We start from the raw sequence: 18,185 nt of genomic DNA on the forward strand, positions 1-18,185 counted from the left end.
CTAGAATTGCTGCTCTATAGTGTTATCTTTACGAGCTGAAAACCGGCTTTTCAGATGTTACATCACAGAGATCAGTGTGAGGCCGATGCTGGGAGACGGTTCATTCAGAAGTCAAAGTCAGCAGAAGGTTGATACACTGGGAAACATCTACTACGTAATAATAATATACTAGTTATACTATGTATAAAATGAAATAATAATAATGTGTAATTATATATTCCTTAACTGGCTTTGAGAATTTTATCAATTTACCTATTTTTCTTCAGTCATTGCAATTTTTAGTTTGAATTACATTAGCCAACATCTATATGTTGTGTATATAACACATCTTCTCATATTATTTTATTGTATTTGTATTTATTTTTTATTATATATACACAGTTGTGATATTATAAATTATTCTTGTGGATATTTATGAATTCTCATTATGGAAAATATAATTACACCTTATTATACAGAACTGTTATTTCATTTGGTAGTAACGGCATTTCCTTACATTGCTCCAGACAGGCCCTTCACTTTAAATATTTTTCAACATCTAAACTAGAATATATAAAGAATAGACATAAGGCGGTCTATTTACTAAGACCCACCCACCATATAACTACATTTTCTATCACTAGCAGATATTTTACCGTGCAGTTCATCAAGAAAATGTCACTGGGGGATCTGAACAATGCTCGGCCCCCCGTTTATACTGGTTGGAAGAAACTTCTCTTGCCAAGCCAGTTCTGGGACCCTCTGCCAATGCTTGAGCTGATGTGAACTGAAACTGGGAGCCAGCACTTGGGCTGCCAGTTGCAGATGCTACAAAAAGAAAACAAGAACAGTTATAAAGAAAAAGAAAAATGAAAAAATAAATAATAAATGAATACATACAAAAGCTGAAAAAATGCTTCATTGCATTAATTTAACGGGACATTGCATAGTTAACCAGCACTTCAGCTACAGGGACTTCTGTGGACAAGGTCCATAACTTTTTTTTTCATCCCTGCAAAATAAAAGATTATAGATTAGGTCCAGGGTCAGAGTGGGCATCTCCCTGAATTTCCTTACCATGCTCACTCTCGTCGGTGTCAGCACTTACGTCAACAAGGTCCTCGTCCAATATAAGAAAGTTGTGTCAGACTTTTAACCCATGGACAGTCACCCCTATATACTCTAAAAGCTTTCAGCCTCAGTGTTCTTATCCTGATCCTTTCAGTGGTGTAGAGGGTTTGTGTCGCCAGGGCAGTGTGATCGTCACATTTCACATGAATAGAATATATCTGATCGAAATAAAAAATAAATGTGTTTTGGGTACAAGGACGTGTATATCAAATAATCAGAAGTGTATATGTTCTAATATTGGGATTGGAAAATTAAGGAATATGAGAGAAGATCGTATGTTGCATAGTTCATGTTATTACCCATGATCCATCTCTTTCTGACCAAGTGATAATAATCTTTACCTTGTGGAACATTCGTATTTTAGGTGTGTATTCCTTTATAAGATAATAGTAAATACGTCTACACAAATATAATCTATTAGACATATAACTGTACCCATAGTAATCTATAACAAACTACACGTTGCTCTTTCATAGATACACTTGTTAGGTAGAAATAATTTAGTTCCTGGAGAGAGAATTTTATTGTTTAACTCATTGATCTGTGGACAGAGAATCTACTTTGGTGTCTTACAGGGTGTGATAACCTATATAGTAACATCATAAAACCATCATTTTCTAGTAGATCATTTACAGACATAGTATTTTAATCTTACAAAGGATCTTTCAGGATGCATAGTCCAAAATATTGGTTAAAAACCAAACTGCTCCAGCGATATTAATGATGTATAAGTAAAATATCACACATGTATCTTAATTACAGCTTCTGGAGAGACTCTGTGAGCAGCGGCTGTGTTGTTTTCTTTGGATTACATTGTGTCTGACGATGGACGTTTGCAAGAGATTAATAACATTGGTAAAGAGGGCTAAGGAAATGTTTTATTTAAATAAAAGTGTGTTGAGAGTCAGTGTGTGTTAGTTCATTATCTCACAGTGTTGGGTCTTGCAGTTCGCCAAGTGCCAGCATGTTATGGCAGCCACGGCTATGTCTACACTTGTAGTTTTACTATCGCCAGAATATCTAAGCGGTTAATGACTGCCAGGGCTTGCTGGAACTTGTAGTTCAACACATTGGGCTGTTGCTTTTCTTTATTTAACTCATTACTACTATGTTCACCGCCAAATGAAGGTCGGGAAGTCAGGAAGAGCCCTTGGGCTAATCAGAACTGTGACAAGCGCAGTTCTGAATAGCCCAAGGGCTCTTCCTGAGGGGGGGGGGGGGCCTGTGGCTTTTTTTTTTGCAAGTTTTATTCTCTAGGAAATTCAGCCCCACGGTGACCTGGTTGGGCTGGTTCACGTTATGTCTGAGGCCCCACATTATAGGTCGCCCTGTAATATTGGGACCAACCCAGCCTGGCGTATCTGGGGCTTTTTACTGATTTTTCAGGGGACCCCACACTGTTTGTTCCCCTACAAACTAACTAGCAATAACCAGCTAAGACTATAAGCAGCTGGAAATTGGATTTTATGAATGAAAGACTCACAATGTGAGTTATATATAATGTACCAAATTTACAGAGCTATAAACATCCCAACAGTCCAGATGGAAAAAGGTAAATGTTAAATGAACGGAATCTGCAGCTAACCCAATGACACATGCTGCAAGTAAATGGATGTGATGTTGATGGTAATGGCAACAAATATACGGCAGAGACCAACAAATATAAATATGCGGACTTGGCGGTGACAAAGCATTTACAGTCACTTGTCTCCTTACCGGATTACCGGAGAATGAATCCTTGATGTAATGATGGAGAAACATTGACAAGCAGGTGGAACAATGCTGATGAAACAGTAATGTGCGGTGTATCAACTCCGCATCCATGGGGGGAGTAACCCGAAAGCACCATCTCCAGCAACAATACAAGCGAAAAAAAGGTTCCTGCCTCCTGACGGGAGTAAAGCTCTGGGAAAAAGTAATAGTGATGGCGTCTCGATCAGGCGTCCTAACCAGTATATTTACTGGCCGTGTGATCGTGACGAGCTGCCCGATATTCACCGAATTGCTGTTGATAATTCAAGAGTGGCGATCTTTCTCCAGAAGAATAAGAGAGATAAAAGGAAGCCACACATGTGTCACATAAACTTGTTGACGTGTTTCATCGCTGGCATCAGGGACATACTGGTACCTCCTCTGGGCTTCCTTATATACCACATATATATCTATATATTGAGGGCACAGTCGTTTCCTTATATTAAGGTTGAATCTAATCTTTATATGTATGTGTATATATATATATATCTATATATATATCTAACATGGCGGAATGATGTTTATTAGATTCAACCTTAATATAAGGTAACGACTGTGCCCTTCAAACATATATGTATATATATATTAAATCACATAATTTGGCTCTTTTTTTATCCCTACATTATTATTAACCTCAATAACATTAATTTCCAATCATTTACAGTTAAGTTTTGTCAAGTGACAAGAACACTGCTACCCCTCCTGTTTCTGTGTGACACTGATCAATGGCACTGGAGACTGGGGAGTGACAAGAACACTGGTATCCCTCCTGTTTCTGTATGAGCAAGGGCACTGGAGAATGGAGAGTGATCTCTAATAAATATATATATATATATTAAGGACACGGTTGTGCCCTTATATTAGTGTTGAATCTAATAAACAGCATTGCGCCATGTTAAATTTGTGGGGGGGGGGGGCATGGTGTTTGAGGGGCTACATTTTAAAAAGTTTTACAGCTATTAATCTAAAATTTGGCATGCCGATGGAGAACTTTCCATAGGTGCCGCATGCCAAATTTCAGAAGAAAAGATTAGAAAATGGCAAATTAGGAATAATCTAAATTTGAAAATCTCGCTGTGTTTTTCCACTTTTGCAAAAAGTCTCAGATTTTCTATTTTTTTGGGAGAGCGTAACTCAGTGTTCAGGGCATTTTAAGACTAGGGGCTAGATTTACTAAACGGCGGGTTTGAAAAAGTGGAGATGTTGCCTATGGCAACCAATCAGATTTTAGCTTTCATTTATTTAGTGCATTCTACAAAATGACAGCTAGAATCTGATTGGTTGCCATAGGCAACATATTCACTTTTTCAAACCCGCAGTTTAGTAAATATACCCCTAGGGGTTTGTTTTGCTAGAAAGCTATTAGGGCTGAGGAGTACCTTGGATGGTTCACAAGTTGGAGAAAATTACAGTTTTTTTTACAATTTGGTAAAATATTCCCCATTTTAAAGAAAGGGATTTAATAAAATTTCAAAATGTTGCACATGTCAGATAGGTGTGTGCTGGGTGTACTCAGAGTGGCTTCACTTGTGAGTACAAATATGGCTATAAACTGCTTGTGAAAATATATTATATCTGGATCATCGACCACAGCAAAATCACTGCTTGCAATCTCCACTCAGCCAATAGTTTAAAAAGGAAAAAGCCATATAGTGTAGTACTTATAAAAGATTTAATAAGCATGTATCATAAAAAATGCACACTCACAATATAAATATATTTTAAAAGCTTATCTGTAATGATCCAGATATAATATATCTTCACAAGCAGTTTATACATCTGTTCCTGACTCACTTGGCTGTTTGGAGACTACGTTCAGATAATTCTGACACAGATAAGCTGTGATAAGCTGTTTATTTATATCTATTTGGTACGCTGCCACCTATTACTATATACTGTATATCACTGGTGCCTGTGACAATACATCTTTTGCTTCTCTCTGTCTGCATTTCGGTATATGGTTGGAGTATCTGGAAGCTGTTCAATAATGACTGTACCAGCTTGCTAAGATTCATACTCTGCATCTCAATAATTATTGTCTGTCTGGGTGATTGTTACCAGCTAACACTACCTATACTGGCGCCATTTTTTACTCCTATCTTTGTATACCTCTATATATAATTGTAAATGTACTAATTTTTGGTATTAGAAATGTATCGATTTCTATTGCAATAGGCATATGTTGGAGGAAATATAATTAATAATTTTCATGTAAGTTAATTAGACCTTTTCATTTCAGTGGCCAACACCTGTTTAGCCTGAATATAGACTGAATATACATCAGTTAGCAATTACCTTTTCATCCTGTGTGTTAGAACCTGTCTGAATAATGTAACAGCCAGTAATTTGGGAAATCACAGATTGGTGTAAATCTTGTTTAAAATTATGTTATCCCCAAGTCTAGAGAATATTACATCCTGAGGGTAAAACATCGGATGTAATATCTCAGACGTGATGCCATTGAGGGTCAGGGGGCTGGGCTACCCACTGCCAACAACTGTGTCAGAAAGAGTATGTTTTACCATATAAATTATCATTCCATCTGTAACTTCTGGAGATTGCTAGTACTTCACCCTAGTGTGTAACTGTCCTTATTAGGACTGCTTGAGCTAATAAATATCACTGCTTCAACATCTTGAATTGACGTGGGGTGGGCTAAAGGATAATTCCATCTCGCACTATTTAACATTATGACCTTGGTCTATCATCATCTGTTAAATGTCTACAGATGGCGCTGTCCATCTAATGACCTCTTATTCTTACTGCCTTATCATTTTCCACAATGCATGCTGTTTAACGATAAAAATATTGTGTCTGTGGTCTTTCTCCCACCGTTTATCTTATGGGTGCAGCCCACCTTTGTCTATCTACTAGTCTAACATGACCATCCTATCAGCCAGTGCTCTGCCACTATGTTTTATTGGGATTGTACCATACTTTGCACACAAAACTTGGTTGGTCAGAATTTCATAAAAAATGCGTGGTTGGTTTCGGTAGATGCTAACCGTGGCCCCCAAAAATTCCAGTCATTTTCGGCATTCAGCCACCACATGTAGATCACTGCAGCAGCTGTAAAAAATATTTTATTTCTCTGCCATACAGTCGGATACTCTGCTCAGCTGGAATCAGTACTTCCAGCCTACATGTGTCACTTATGTGTTACATAGATCCTGGGACTTGTAGTACCCGAACAGCTACAGAGACACCGGCTGTCTAATACTATAATGCCAAATTACAGGAACTATTTGTGACATTTATTAATTACATTACTGACATATAATTGAAGAATAATCATTACACATTAGATTTACATAAACATATATATTTACCATTCCTGCAATACAAGCATTAGAACGTTGGACATAAACACAGTTACTGGAATATTGAACATACAACTTGCAGTGTCCACCAGATTATACACTGATTACTTGTACCAGGATCATATTCTTCATATACTTATACACAGCTGTAACTCCACCCACTGCTCCATTCTATTGACCAATCAGATTCCCCTCCCTGTGATGTCATCGGTCTCTCTGCAGATTTCTTCCAGCTCCTGATTCTCCCCCAGATATCTTTATACAACCGTCCCATACACATAATGCAGCATGAAGGGGCTCAGTGAAGGTGGCAGTGACGGTGTGTAAGTGTCTGATTGGGTCACACAGAGAATAAAAGGACAGCTGTCCAGCCTCATAATCCAGATATATCCTCACTCTATCACAGCGAATATTGTCAGGTAACTGGATAAGTTTACTGTCATGTCTCAATGCAAACTGATTATTATACCTCCACAAACACCAGGACTTGTTATTATCTCCAATGGCTGATTGACGTCCTCTCCTGTCTATACTGGGATAACACATCCCTACCCTACATAATACTGATTTACTGACCTCCACTTCCCAGTAATATTGTCCTGAGGAGAAACTCCTGGTGCTTAATACCTGAGGATAATCCTGAAATCTCTCAGGTGTTTCTGGATGATTCTGGTTTATATCTGACACAGAGACAGTTTTCATGTTACCTGGTATAAGTATATTATTACCAGCTGTGTTTACATCCAGTAATATGTCTGTTGGTCCCTGCACATAGATCCCTATATTTATACCTGTTATTATATCAGATAATCCTGTGTATAATGTCTCTGAGATGAGACCCACATCCAGATCTCCTTCACCAGAGACCTGGTCATCATGTCTCTCTCTGTCCTCAATATCACACAAGTTACCTGTGTCTGGTTCTTGTAAGACAGCCACTGGATCAGACATGTTACACAGCTCCTCAATGTGACGCATCTTCCTGGACAGCTCGTCCTTCTTTATCTCCAGCTGCTGGATCAGATCAGAGACTGAAAGTAAAACGCTCTCTTCCTGCCTGGAGATCTCACTCAGGACTCTCTTCTCCAGTTCTTCCAGCTGTCTCCTGATGTCTCTAAACAGGGCAGTGACTGTCTCTGTTACACCAGCTGCTTTTTCCTTTTCTTCACTCCTGCGCTCCTGCAGACTCTGGACTCTTTTCTCAGTCTCCTCTCTCTTTGTGGTCAGTGTCTGCAGAACATATCTCAGTTTCTCCTTCTTCTTCTCAGATGCTTCATCCAACGTCTCCACCAGGTGGCCCCGATGTTCTCCAGCCAAAGTGCAGGACACACAGATACAAGTATCATCCTCGGTGCAGTAATACTCCAGGATCTTCTTATGGACGGAGCATTTTCTCTTCTCCAAGGAAGTGGTGGGATCAATTAAGTTGTGTTCTCTTGACTTGTGTGTCTTACAATGTATATCACATATAGAAGCTTCACACATGAGGCAGGTTTTAAGAGCAGGTACTGGAGAGTGGACAGGATATGTGCAGAATACCCCAGTTTCCCTCTCTGGATTATTACAGCGGACATGTTCTGCTATGTTGCACAGCTTCCTGTTTTTCTCCAGGACAGGACGATCCTGAAACACAGCTCTGCATTCAGGACAGGTATAAACTTCAGACTCCTCCTGTGTATCCAGCACACGATCAATACAGACCCGGCAGAAGTTGTGTCCACATCTCAGTCTTACAGGATCAGTATAAATGTTCAGGCAGATGGAACAGTCCAGCTCCTGTCTCAGATCAGCAGTCGCCATCGCTGACAGCAGAAGAGAGAAAACAAAGTGACAATCTCGGACTCACAGATACCAATGCGTGTGTTGCACAATATTCACACAGGGTGAGGCTGAGCTTATCACTCTGATAAGCTATATAGGCTATCACTCTATAGGCTCAGTTATACTAAGGGACACAGCTAAGACATCATGTAGAAAAATGTACCTTTTGGAAACATTAGAGGTCAATTAATAAGCTGAAAATTATTAATTGTGCTGCAATTAGACACAGTGACTTTTTCAAAAACACAATAATTTACTTTATTAGTATTTTATAATAATGATTGATAATAATAAATAGTTTTGTCTTATGTACCTCTCCTCTGTCATTTATACTGGGATCACTGGTGTAGCAAAGTTACCAATCCAGGGTCCGTCCCTGACCATGTTGTACCCATGAACTATGCATCGTCTTTCCGTGATAATAATCTTTACTTTGTGGAAGTATTTATATATTCTGCTAAATAGTAAAAATAAGTCTAAACAATATAAGCTAAAAGACATAAACATGTAATAGTATTCTAAAGCTGCTGTTTCATAGATGAACTGTGTTAGCTAGAAATAATTTAGTTCCTGGAGAAAAAATAATTGTTTTCTTGTTTAACATATTGATCTGTGGACATAAAATCTCCTTTGTCCGTCTTACAAGGTGTGATAGCTTTCATATAACATATATAATGGTAATTTTATAGAACACACCCATTGTTTTTTAGTAGATCATTTACAGATGTATCAATTTAATCTTACAAAGCCTCTTTAAGGATGCATAGTCCAAAGATCAGTTTACATCCATTGTAATTATGATTAAATCAAACTGTTCAAACAATATATATGTATATATATGTATGTATATACGTAAAAGGTCTCACACGTATCTGAAAGAAAATTCCTACCACAAAAACGTTTAACAGATACAATCCTTTTGATATAGGAGCATGATTTCCACTTCTGCGGGTACCATGAATTTACACAGCCCAATAGATTAATTTATTTTACGGAAATACGGGGAATTAGTGGGAATAAATGTAAGGGGAGGGGGGAAGTGGGGGCAGGGCCGGATTAAGGGAATGGAGGCCCCTGGGCTAAGGGGGCCTCCAATCCCCCTGTGAGGGCCCCCCCCCCGTGATCCGAGCCGCCCCCCCCCGGCACTTACCTCCTTCCCCATCGTGCTGTATGCTCTTTACTGAGGAGATATCGTAAGAGTGAGACTCACGAGACCCCCTCAGTAAGGAGACTACAGCGCATCGGAGAAGGACCGCAGTGAAAGTGCTCAGTGCCCCCGGCCCTGACCGATCAATAACACTGCTGAGCACTTTCAAGGGCCCACTGGATGCCCGAGCCCCCTGGGCTGTAGCCCAGTTAGCCCTAGGGTTAATCTGGCCCTAAGTGGGGGTGAGAGAAGTCACTGTGGTAATAGAGATCTCTACTGGATAATATTAATGTGTCATAGGCGGCTTTGTCGATTTGTGGAATGGAAAATCCTGGAACAGCCTTCTTATTAATTCATAGCCTGACACAGTGTCCTGGTTATCTGTAGATATTGGATGTTCCGGAGTATAATATTCCTTCTGTCGCTAGTTCCTCTGTAGTTCAGAGATTGTCTAACCTGGGAGTACTTCTATTGAGGAAAGTAGGTTGAGTGTTCTCGGTCCTTAGTGAGTGCTCTGCTCCATTCTCTCTAACAATATTGTATCAGCCTAAGAAACAGCTGTTGTTGTCAGGTGTATTCCCTATTGTTCCCTATTGTCATGGTCACTTATTGCTTTTGTCCTTACTATAGTCTCCCCCTAATTCTACAGAGGGTACTAGGTCTTCATCTTGAGAGAGGAGACAAAGCAGGCAAGAAAAACAAATTAGGGAGAATTCTATTTGCAGGATAGATGAATTCACTGTTTGATTTTAATGTGGGGATGTAGATGGGGAGGAATAGAGCTGATGTAACTTAACAGCACAAGAGTATTTTTCCCCCGATTCGGGGGTTGATTTCTGGACAATGTTAGCAGCCGGAGGGTTGGTTCTTGGTTCTTCCATGTTGCTCTTGCAGCCACTCTAGACAGAAGGTTATAATCTAACCTAGTTTTAGGTCTGTCTTTATATAGTGTGGAAGAGGAGTTTGATACAACATGGCGTCCAGTATTGTTTCACCTTCCTGTAGACTAGCTCATTCGTTTTTCTTATTGATTATACCATATTTAAGAAAATAATTTCCATTTTAAACAATGCTCCTTGATTGTAATGTAGCAGTTACCAAACACTTTATTTAGTGCAGAGGGGACCATAGCTGGTAATTCCCCCACTAGCTGTATTCACTATCACATCAGCCCAAGCACAGTTGTAACGGGGCGGATGGTTGGCACAGGGAAAAAAGGTTTGAACAGATATAAAATTCTGCACAAGAATTCTTGTTCTTATCAGACATTAGATTTCTTTTTTCTTTTTTTTTAAAGAAATACAGATTAGGCAACTTTCACAGAGATAAATACAGTAAAATAATGACTAGTTCTGACTCTGGCTAATAGCCTCAAAACAGTAATATAAATATCTGTGGTAATAATAATGTAAACATGGAAGATATTGTGAAAATTCACCTAAGTGCAGATAGAGTCTAGTTATATGCCCTATGTAAATAATTATATATACATAAACATACACATATAACTCTGCTGACTTATATCAAAAACAACTTCACCCATTGGGATACTTAGCAGCAATTGACAAAGAAGTGAAGCAGTAGCAGAGGGACTCTCTGTTATATCAGTCAGGAGTCCGCCTGAGGTAAACTCTAACTGAATTTTTCCGCCTTTGGAGTGCACCACTCTGTGGGGGGGTCTCTGTTACAGGGAACGTGGCAAGGCAAGCCCAACCAGTCCCCAGCAACACAACAAACATGCTGGCATAAGAGGTCCATTCTGTCCAGTATGTCAGTTATACATTGTGTGACATCACTGATCATAACCCAGTGTGTATTCAGGCTGCATGCTGGACGGGATTATGCATCAACACTTCAGAAGGTCCTTCTGGTGTTTTATTTAGTTCTGTGTTATGCAAACTTTGTTGTACATTAATGTAAAATAGTGGTTTTATGCAATACTTGCTCCTGAATACATTTACGCCAAGGACTTTATCTTAGATATGCTGGACTTGGATAGATGATCCAGGATGGGAATGATCATCTCCAGGAGATCCACGCTGGTCCTTCTGTGCATCGCCCACACTAGCTTTCCTACAACATTAGCGCTGACCATGAAATAGAGAATAAATGTGATACAGGCATGCTCTGAAGAGGTATAAATGTTTCACAGTTTATCCAAGATTAATAGATTTAGCCTCCTGGCCAATATTCTATTTCTGGATAGTAAATCGATTCTGAGAGGTTAGTTACAACCAAAATGATCCAGTTCTTGAGCGTCTTACAGCGCTGATCACATTTTGCCTCAGTTTATTCTGCTGCTTACAAATCCTCACCAGGCTGGGCAGGGCTGAGGGCAGAGAGGCATCTGCCCCCTGGGCCGGTGCGATAGAGGGCTATCTTGGGCTGGCTCACCTGCATTTTTTTCCTTTAACATAGGCTGCTAAGTCGAGTCTGCCCCCCGGGCTGAAATTTGCCAGCCCTCCCCTGATCCTCACTGACGTATTATGAGCATTTCAATGAATGTCTCTGAGTGTTGTGTACCTGCTAGTGAAAATACTGCACACTTCTATAGCTACTTACATCTTGTGTGTGACAGGCCGGAGTGTTTTACATTTGTAACCTCTTTCTCACGGGTGCTGCGGATATAAGTGCACAATCAGGCACAACTGCAGGTGTGGGGTCTACACCCCAATACCCCAACACACGTCTGTCATGGTGCACCTATTCCTCGGGGTACCTTTGACTACCTCAGACACTCTTCAACTCCTGCACAAACTTGTAGGCTTGCAATAAAATCCAGCAGTACCTCAATTCTGTTACCTAAGAGCTGACACATCATGCCTTGGGGATAATATTTCATATCCCCTCTACTCCTGAGTTCTCTCCATGTAGCAGCTTTCTTTCCTGAATTCCCACGATACCTTACACTTCTCTTTTGCACCTCACTCCCTCTGGAAATACTCATCACTCTCATGTCCTGGGTCCCTGGGCTTTTATATGAAGGGTTGAGGATCTCAATTTTCACAGCTCCACACCTTATTTAGTACGTTCAGTCTTGGTGCACCATTAGTCCCATAATATCTCTGACTATCCTTATGGTTCTCACTCTCTGAAATGTTTTAATCTTGTTACCAGAAAGCACCTAGATTATGGGATCTCCTCTCAGCCACCCAACAATGTAAAAACTATCCCAATACTTGAACTTGGCCTCACTCGAACATTGCTCAGTTCCCCAGTATCTTCTCAGGTCTTAGTTAAGTTACTTGCATAAAGACCCCCTTCTACCTTCAAATGTCTCTTCATATGGAGACTTCTATCACTGGTGAAACTCTCTTGGCTTCAATCCTTAATACTCCTAAACTTCCTAAATCAATTCCTACCCTTGGGGGTCCAATTATTAATCTTTTGAAATCCTTGTGGTATGTTCTATCAAGAAATTTAAACTACAATATCTTTTCCAATAACCTCGAACTGGGATAATCTCTATATAACAGATATTTCTGCTAGAGGACCAGATATTTAATATATTGCATGATTGCTGTGAGAGATTTATTTTAAGGTGGAATCCACAAGACAAATTAACCTTCCCTATAACTTGTACCTTGTACCATTGATGTGGAAGTGTTTGTATGATTTAAAAAATGTTTTGTATGATGGTATCTGCTGCACAGAGAGAATGAGAGTACCCTTCCCTTTTCTGTGTCTCGGTGTGAAAGCTTTCTGTGTGTTTGAGAGAACGAAAGGACTTTGTGGGGGATTTCTGCTGCAGATATTTCTGTGTAAGACTTGGTGTCATGTGCAAGCTAATTTTTAGGCATAAATCTGCAAATATGTGTTTGTGAATTAATTCCTAGAAATAGTGTGACATGGCTCTCAGAGAAGCTGTTAGATCAATGGGTTTTGTTTATGTTAAACTACCCAGATGGGGGCTGGTAGATAAGGGTAGCACCTTGAACCATTTATGGCAGGTCGCAAACATGAAAGCCTTTGAGAACATCTCTTTCAAGAAAATGAAATCTAACACATGTTTGGAAGGCCCCAGACATGCTGACTGCAGAGACAGGGTTGTATGTTAATGACAGACTCGAGCTGAATAGGGTCACAGGAAAATATCATAAAACCCTAATTTGCATTCTACAGTCCTGTTGGTTCTAAAATCACAGGAAGGGGGGCTGTGGGTCCTACATTGTTGTCATCTGACCACTCCCCTTCTCCACCCACTGTGAGATAAAGTTAACTTTGCCTCCCCTATGGTCACCTACCATGCTTTTCAATGTACCCACCTGATGCTTCAGAGGGTGAGTGAGGGGGCAGTGGGTAGAAAGCTGCACCCTTCTGTGCTGGTTTCACAGTGATTGATGAACTTAACAGAACTGCAATGTACTGCACCCAGGCACACTAATGCCTATCAATGATACTGGACAGTATCAGAGGGAGGAGGGAGTATACAGCCTATCACATGATTGTGTACAAATAGTGGAGCGAAAGATCTGACACTATGTTAGATGGTAATTGACATAGATGTACTGAAGCTAGTACCCCTTTTTCATATAGGATAAAGGTTCTTAGAAGTCTTGTAGTTACCTAAGCAAATAGCAGTAATTAAATGTCAAACATACTCATAAGGACAGGACTACATTTCAAATGGAAATCGTAGAGTAGATGCAAGTGTAAAAGCAGCAGCTGAATAAGGTGTTGATGTCCCTGTGATACTAAATATTGTTATTGTAACACATGAACAGACCTTAATATCTATGCAATCAGCTTGTTCTCAACAAGAAGTCTCTGATGGAAGGATGGGGGATGTATCACTGATGCTCAAGGATTGTGGCCAGTAAAGAAGGAATGCCAGTAGCACCTAAGTTCCTCCTACCTGTACTGACTGAACTGTCACATGGATTAACCCATGTAGGTTTGGACGGGCATTGTAAGTCTAATAAAGACCTCCTGGTACGCCCCTGTATTCTCCACTTTTGTTGCTACCATTGATAGAGCTGCCTCATCTGTTTAAGGAGCAATCCATGCAGGCCAGTGTACACAGAACCTTCTCATCTCCCACCTACTGAAGGATCCTTCCAGGTAAAACAGATTGACTTCATCCAACTTCCTAAGGTGAGAATGTTACTGTATGTACTAATATGTGTAGATTTGTTATTTGTTTGATGTTAGATAAAGGTCTATTCCATTACCTCACATACTGCTAATATAACAGCAAAAAAAATGAGAGCAGGAACGTGTTTACAGGAATGGGATAGCACAGGTTATCTCCTCTGGTCAAGGAACCCATTTTTACTGAACTTGTGTTTAATTTGATGTGTGATCTTTTAAGGGTTAAACAAAAACCTTTACCCACAGGCTAGTGGGAAAGTTGAAATGTACAATGGCCTGAGAACCTACCTCTTGTGTTAGTTGCTATCAGAACAACACCAAGAGGGCCTTTGAATATGAAATATTATTTGGGAAGTTCCCTAATCTGGTATTAAGCCCAGCTGTTGACTTAACTACTGTCCAAGATGTGACAGTGAAATAAAATTACTATTCATTTGAAGGGGTTACAAGCATCTGTGATAGGCACACAACCAAAGCTGCTTTCCATATGCCACTCCATGAAAGCATGGTAATGATTTTTTATGTTATGGCTCTTTAGCAGATTGATGAGAATGACCATACCAGGAACTACTGACATCATCTACTGCTGTGAAAGTTAAGGAGGAGCTGACGTAGATACAGACTTCTCACTGTAAGTAGGTAACGCCTCCTTAACTAGCGGCTCAAGTGGACGTGATTCTGTCAGAAAGCCAAGACTTGCACAGTCCTGCTGTACCTGATTAAGAAAAACCACCTATGCCCTTTTAGGGACATAATAACGCCCCCAACGTTAAGTCAGCAATAGGCTACTCTTGGGGGCTCAGAATGGGCCCTGCCGTGAAGTGGATCATTGTCTTTTGTCTTCTGATATTGAGAAAAGCAAAAACTAAAAAGGAGTATTATGGTGGGTTCTCTGGAGAGAACTCTATATTACAGATACAAGTAAAAGATGCTAAGACTATGAATCAAGGTGTTGGGTCTGTACACACCTGCCTCTTAAATGCTAGGTATAGTATTCCCATGGGTGTAATTCCGTTGTAAAAGAAAAAAAGAATCATAATAAATGTATGATATATTGGACCATGAAAGTGATATAAATGTTCATATAGAAGAGATAGACAAGTTGCAGAAAACAATGAGGTAGATAGTGAAGAATGAGATCCATTTGGTTTCCTTGGTAAAAGATTGTCCAACTTATGTTCAGGAATTTTGAAATATATAATGATGGGTCTGGTTATTATGCTAACCATTTATGTATGTGTAAAATTTCTACCTGTGCTGTTCAAAGGATGTAAAGGTTTAAATACAGCAAGGGTTAACCTGCTATTCTCCTAATTGTTCCAGGACTGTTAAAGGTAATCAGACACCTGTCTCAGTCATGGTATTCGTGGACAAATAGTAGTCTCAAAAGAGACTGTGTCTATACACTGGGGGGCCTATAGGGACGCCCTTGTCTGGTACATTGAGTACTGGTTATTTCAATATCCTTTCCACACACAATATTCCTTTTGCTATTTGTTTTCCCTAAATAGTAGGACCACTAGTGTGTAAGAGCAATGGAATTAAATCCAAATGTCACTTCTACTATGACTGGGTCTTGATTTGTGTGCAGATATAATCCTCAGAGGGAGGATTGTTATAAATAGAATGGAATTTGGATGAATTCAAGTTATAAATATATATGTGCTTATACTTTAATTAGTTAATACAAGTTAATATTCTGCAGGGAAGAATAGTCTGTTCAAACGAGGCCTTACAAAGAGGGGGATATGGTACATTCTTGGTCTTTGTCTATACCAAGGTACCAAAAGACTAGAATAAATCAGATGTGTAGTGGGCCCCTCCAAAGACAAATTCTGTAAAGAGGGGTAATGCTAAAATACACCCTGTGTTACTAAAACTCTGCCTAGCAACAGTAAAGGTATATAAGATTGTTCAAATGCATTGTTTCTTGTTAGAGTGCTGCACCCATGCTTGCATGAAATAAAGAAATGAACATCTTGTGGCTTATGTCTTTTACTTCATAATGAGTGGTAAAAACCAAGCCATAACAAGAGTCTTCAGCTTTTCAGCTTAACCTGGTCATTCAGCCATCTTACTCCTACAGAGAGGATGGTCCAACATCCTCTCACTCTCCAAACGGTCTCGCCTGGTGCCCTCCCAGAGAACCATGACCTGGGGGCTGAAGCAGCCAAGACCGAACCTCCTTGCGGGGGTGCCTGGTGAAAACCTTCACTCCATTAGATTCCGCATCTCCGTTGTGGGCAGCAAAAAACCACGCAGATCGTAAAGGATCCAGAAGTCCTGTCTGCAAATGTGATACACGTGCACGCTCACTCTCTCTCTATTAACTTATACATATCGACACACATACACCGAGAGGACATACTCATATTTCATTTACATACATTATTACTATTTCACTTTTCCACACTCACATATTCATACACACACATATACCTATAGTAAAGAAACTGGTTGGTTCCTCCTGACTCCTCCTTTGGCTTGTACTTCCACAGCTGTGTTAAAGACAGCAGAGAACAGAATCCATTCAGCCTGAAGATTTACATCACAGAGCAGAACCTTGATAATTTCTTCTTGGCAGACGAAATCCCTCTGCCCAAGCTGTACATGTCAATGGCATCTTTACTTCTGGGTAGCAGGTAGAGCGTTAAGACAGGGTTGTGGGTTCAACACAGGACAACAGGGGAACGGAGTAGAGTTTATCTGTAAGTCACAGGAATACAGCAGGCAATAGGCGACTTGCTGGATCTTATAAGCAGAATGTTTTTTACTACACTTAAAGAGTCCATACAAGTACTGTTACACACAAGTTTGTGGTACTGGTGATTCATCCAGACGTACAAGATTTTACATATTCTATATTGGGCTCTACTGCCCTTTTTTATACAATTTCTACACACAGGTTGACAGGGGTAATCCAGCCTGGTACCACTATGTCTGGACTGGGAGAATATTTATATCTCCCATCAAAAACACTTCCAAGAGACCTGCCACAGAATGCAATGCATGATCTAAAATTGGATTTCATCCTGAATTGAAATGTCCTTTTGTTTGAATGTTTAAATCCAAAGTGTGTCAGGTGATTCCCATGTTGTTTAATTGGGGAGGACTTGGATTTAAAAGCTGTGTGCAGGTAAGCCTTAACTCAGATGGAAGTATGTAATACCCTTCAAATCACAGGTATATTATTGTATGCAATCATTCAGAAAACTACAGACTGCCTCTGGGAAGTTAAATGCAAATTGCATCTGCTATTTTGGGATGGGCAAACTGCAGTAAATGTACTAGAAGGTTCCAGGAGATTTTTGGGGGAAAGGGGAGGAGCTAAAAACAGACTGACTAGTGAGAGAAGTGATGTGTGTGACTGCTGGCTGAGCTAATACAGGATCTCACCATAAAGAGCCACTGAATGCTATGGCTGAATTGTTGTCCTGACGGATGTTTGCAGCCAGCCTAAAAAGAAACACCTTTGCAGTATAAGTAAATAACTAACTTGCCACTGCCCATGAGATGTCAGCAGGACTCATATGAAGACAGATAAGTTTACTTTGCTTTGCTATGTTCAAGTTATTTAAGTGAGACATCAAACTATGTTATTAAAACCTTTGTCCGGGAGTGTAATATTGCTATTGAGAGGTGTTATAGCACTGGCTAAAGGAAGAGTTTGTTCCAGCCAAATCTGCTTTATTTAAAGTTACCTGCAAGCTGACTGAAACTGCCTATCATGGTGACTGATGAGAGAATTGCAAGTTGTTTAACCCTACAGTTTCTGGGAGATAGCTGCTCATTCCATTAGACGGATTGCTAAGTGGACATTGTTCTTTACACTAGAAATCTTTTATTGTGCAGAATTGCTGTTGTTTATGGAGCTCATGATTCACACATGCATGAAGGTGACTACTGATTTCAACTTGCATAAGTAAATAAGCTTCATGTGTCAT

The 18,185-nt window shown here is 39.9% G+C and overlaps 1 protein-coding gene across 1 annotated transcript; it reads right to left on the reverse strand.

Moving 5' to 3' along the window:
* Window positions 1-6,198: 6,198 nt before the first annotated feature.
* Window positions 6,199-8,088, reverse strand: LOC142150346 (E3 ubiquitin/ISG15 ligase TRIM25-like). Its single transcript, XM_075205544.1, has one exon. It carries the CDS (start codon window positions 7,980-7,982, stop codon window positions 6,387-6,389), a length of 1,596 nt encoding a protein of 531 aa, XP_075061645.1. The 5' UTR covers window positions 7,983-8,088; the 3' UTR covers window positions 6,199-6,386.
* Window positions 8,089-18,185: the final 10,097 nt, after the last annotated feature.

Source organism: Mixophyes fleayi, chromosome 4 (assembly GCF_038048845.1).
Source record: "Mixophyes fleayi isolate aMixFle1 chromosome 4, aMixFle1.hap1, whole genome shotgun sequence".
Lineage (NCBI taxonomy): Eukaryota > Metazoa > Chordata > Amphibia > Anura > Limnodynastidae > Mixophyes > Mixophyes fleayi.

Excerpts from the sequence above, each read along its gene's own strand:
- LOC142150346 (XM_075205544.1), bottom strand. The coding sequence starts at position 7,982 with ATGGCGACTGCTGATCTGAGACAGGAGCTGGACTGTTCCATCTGCCTG.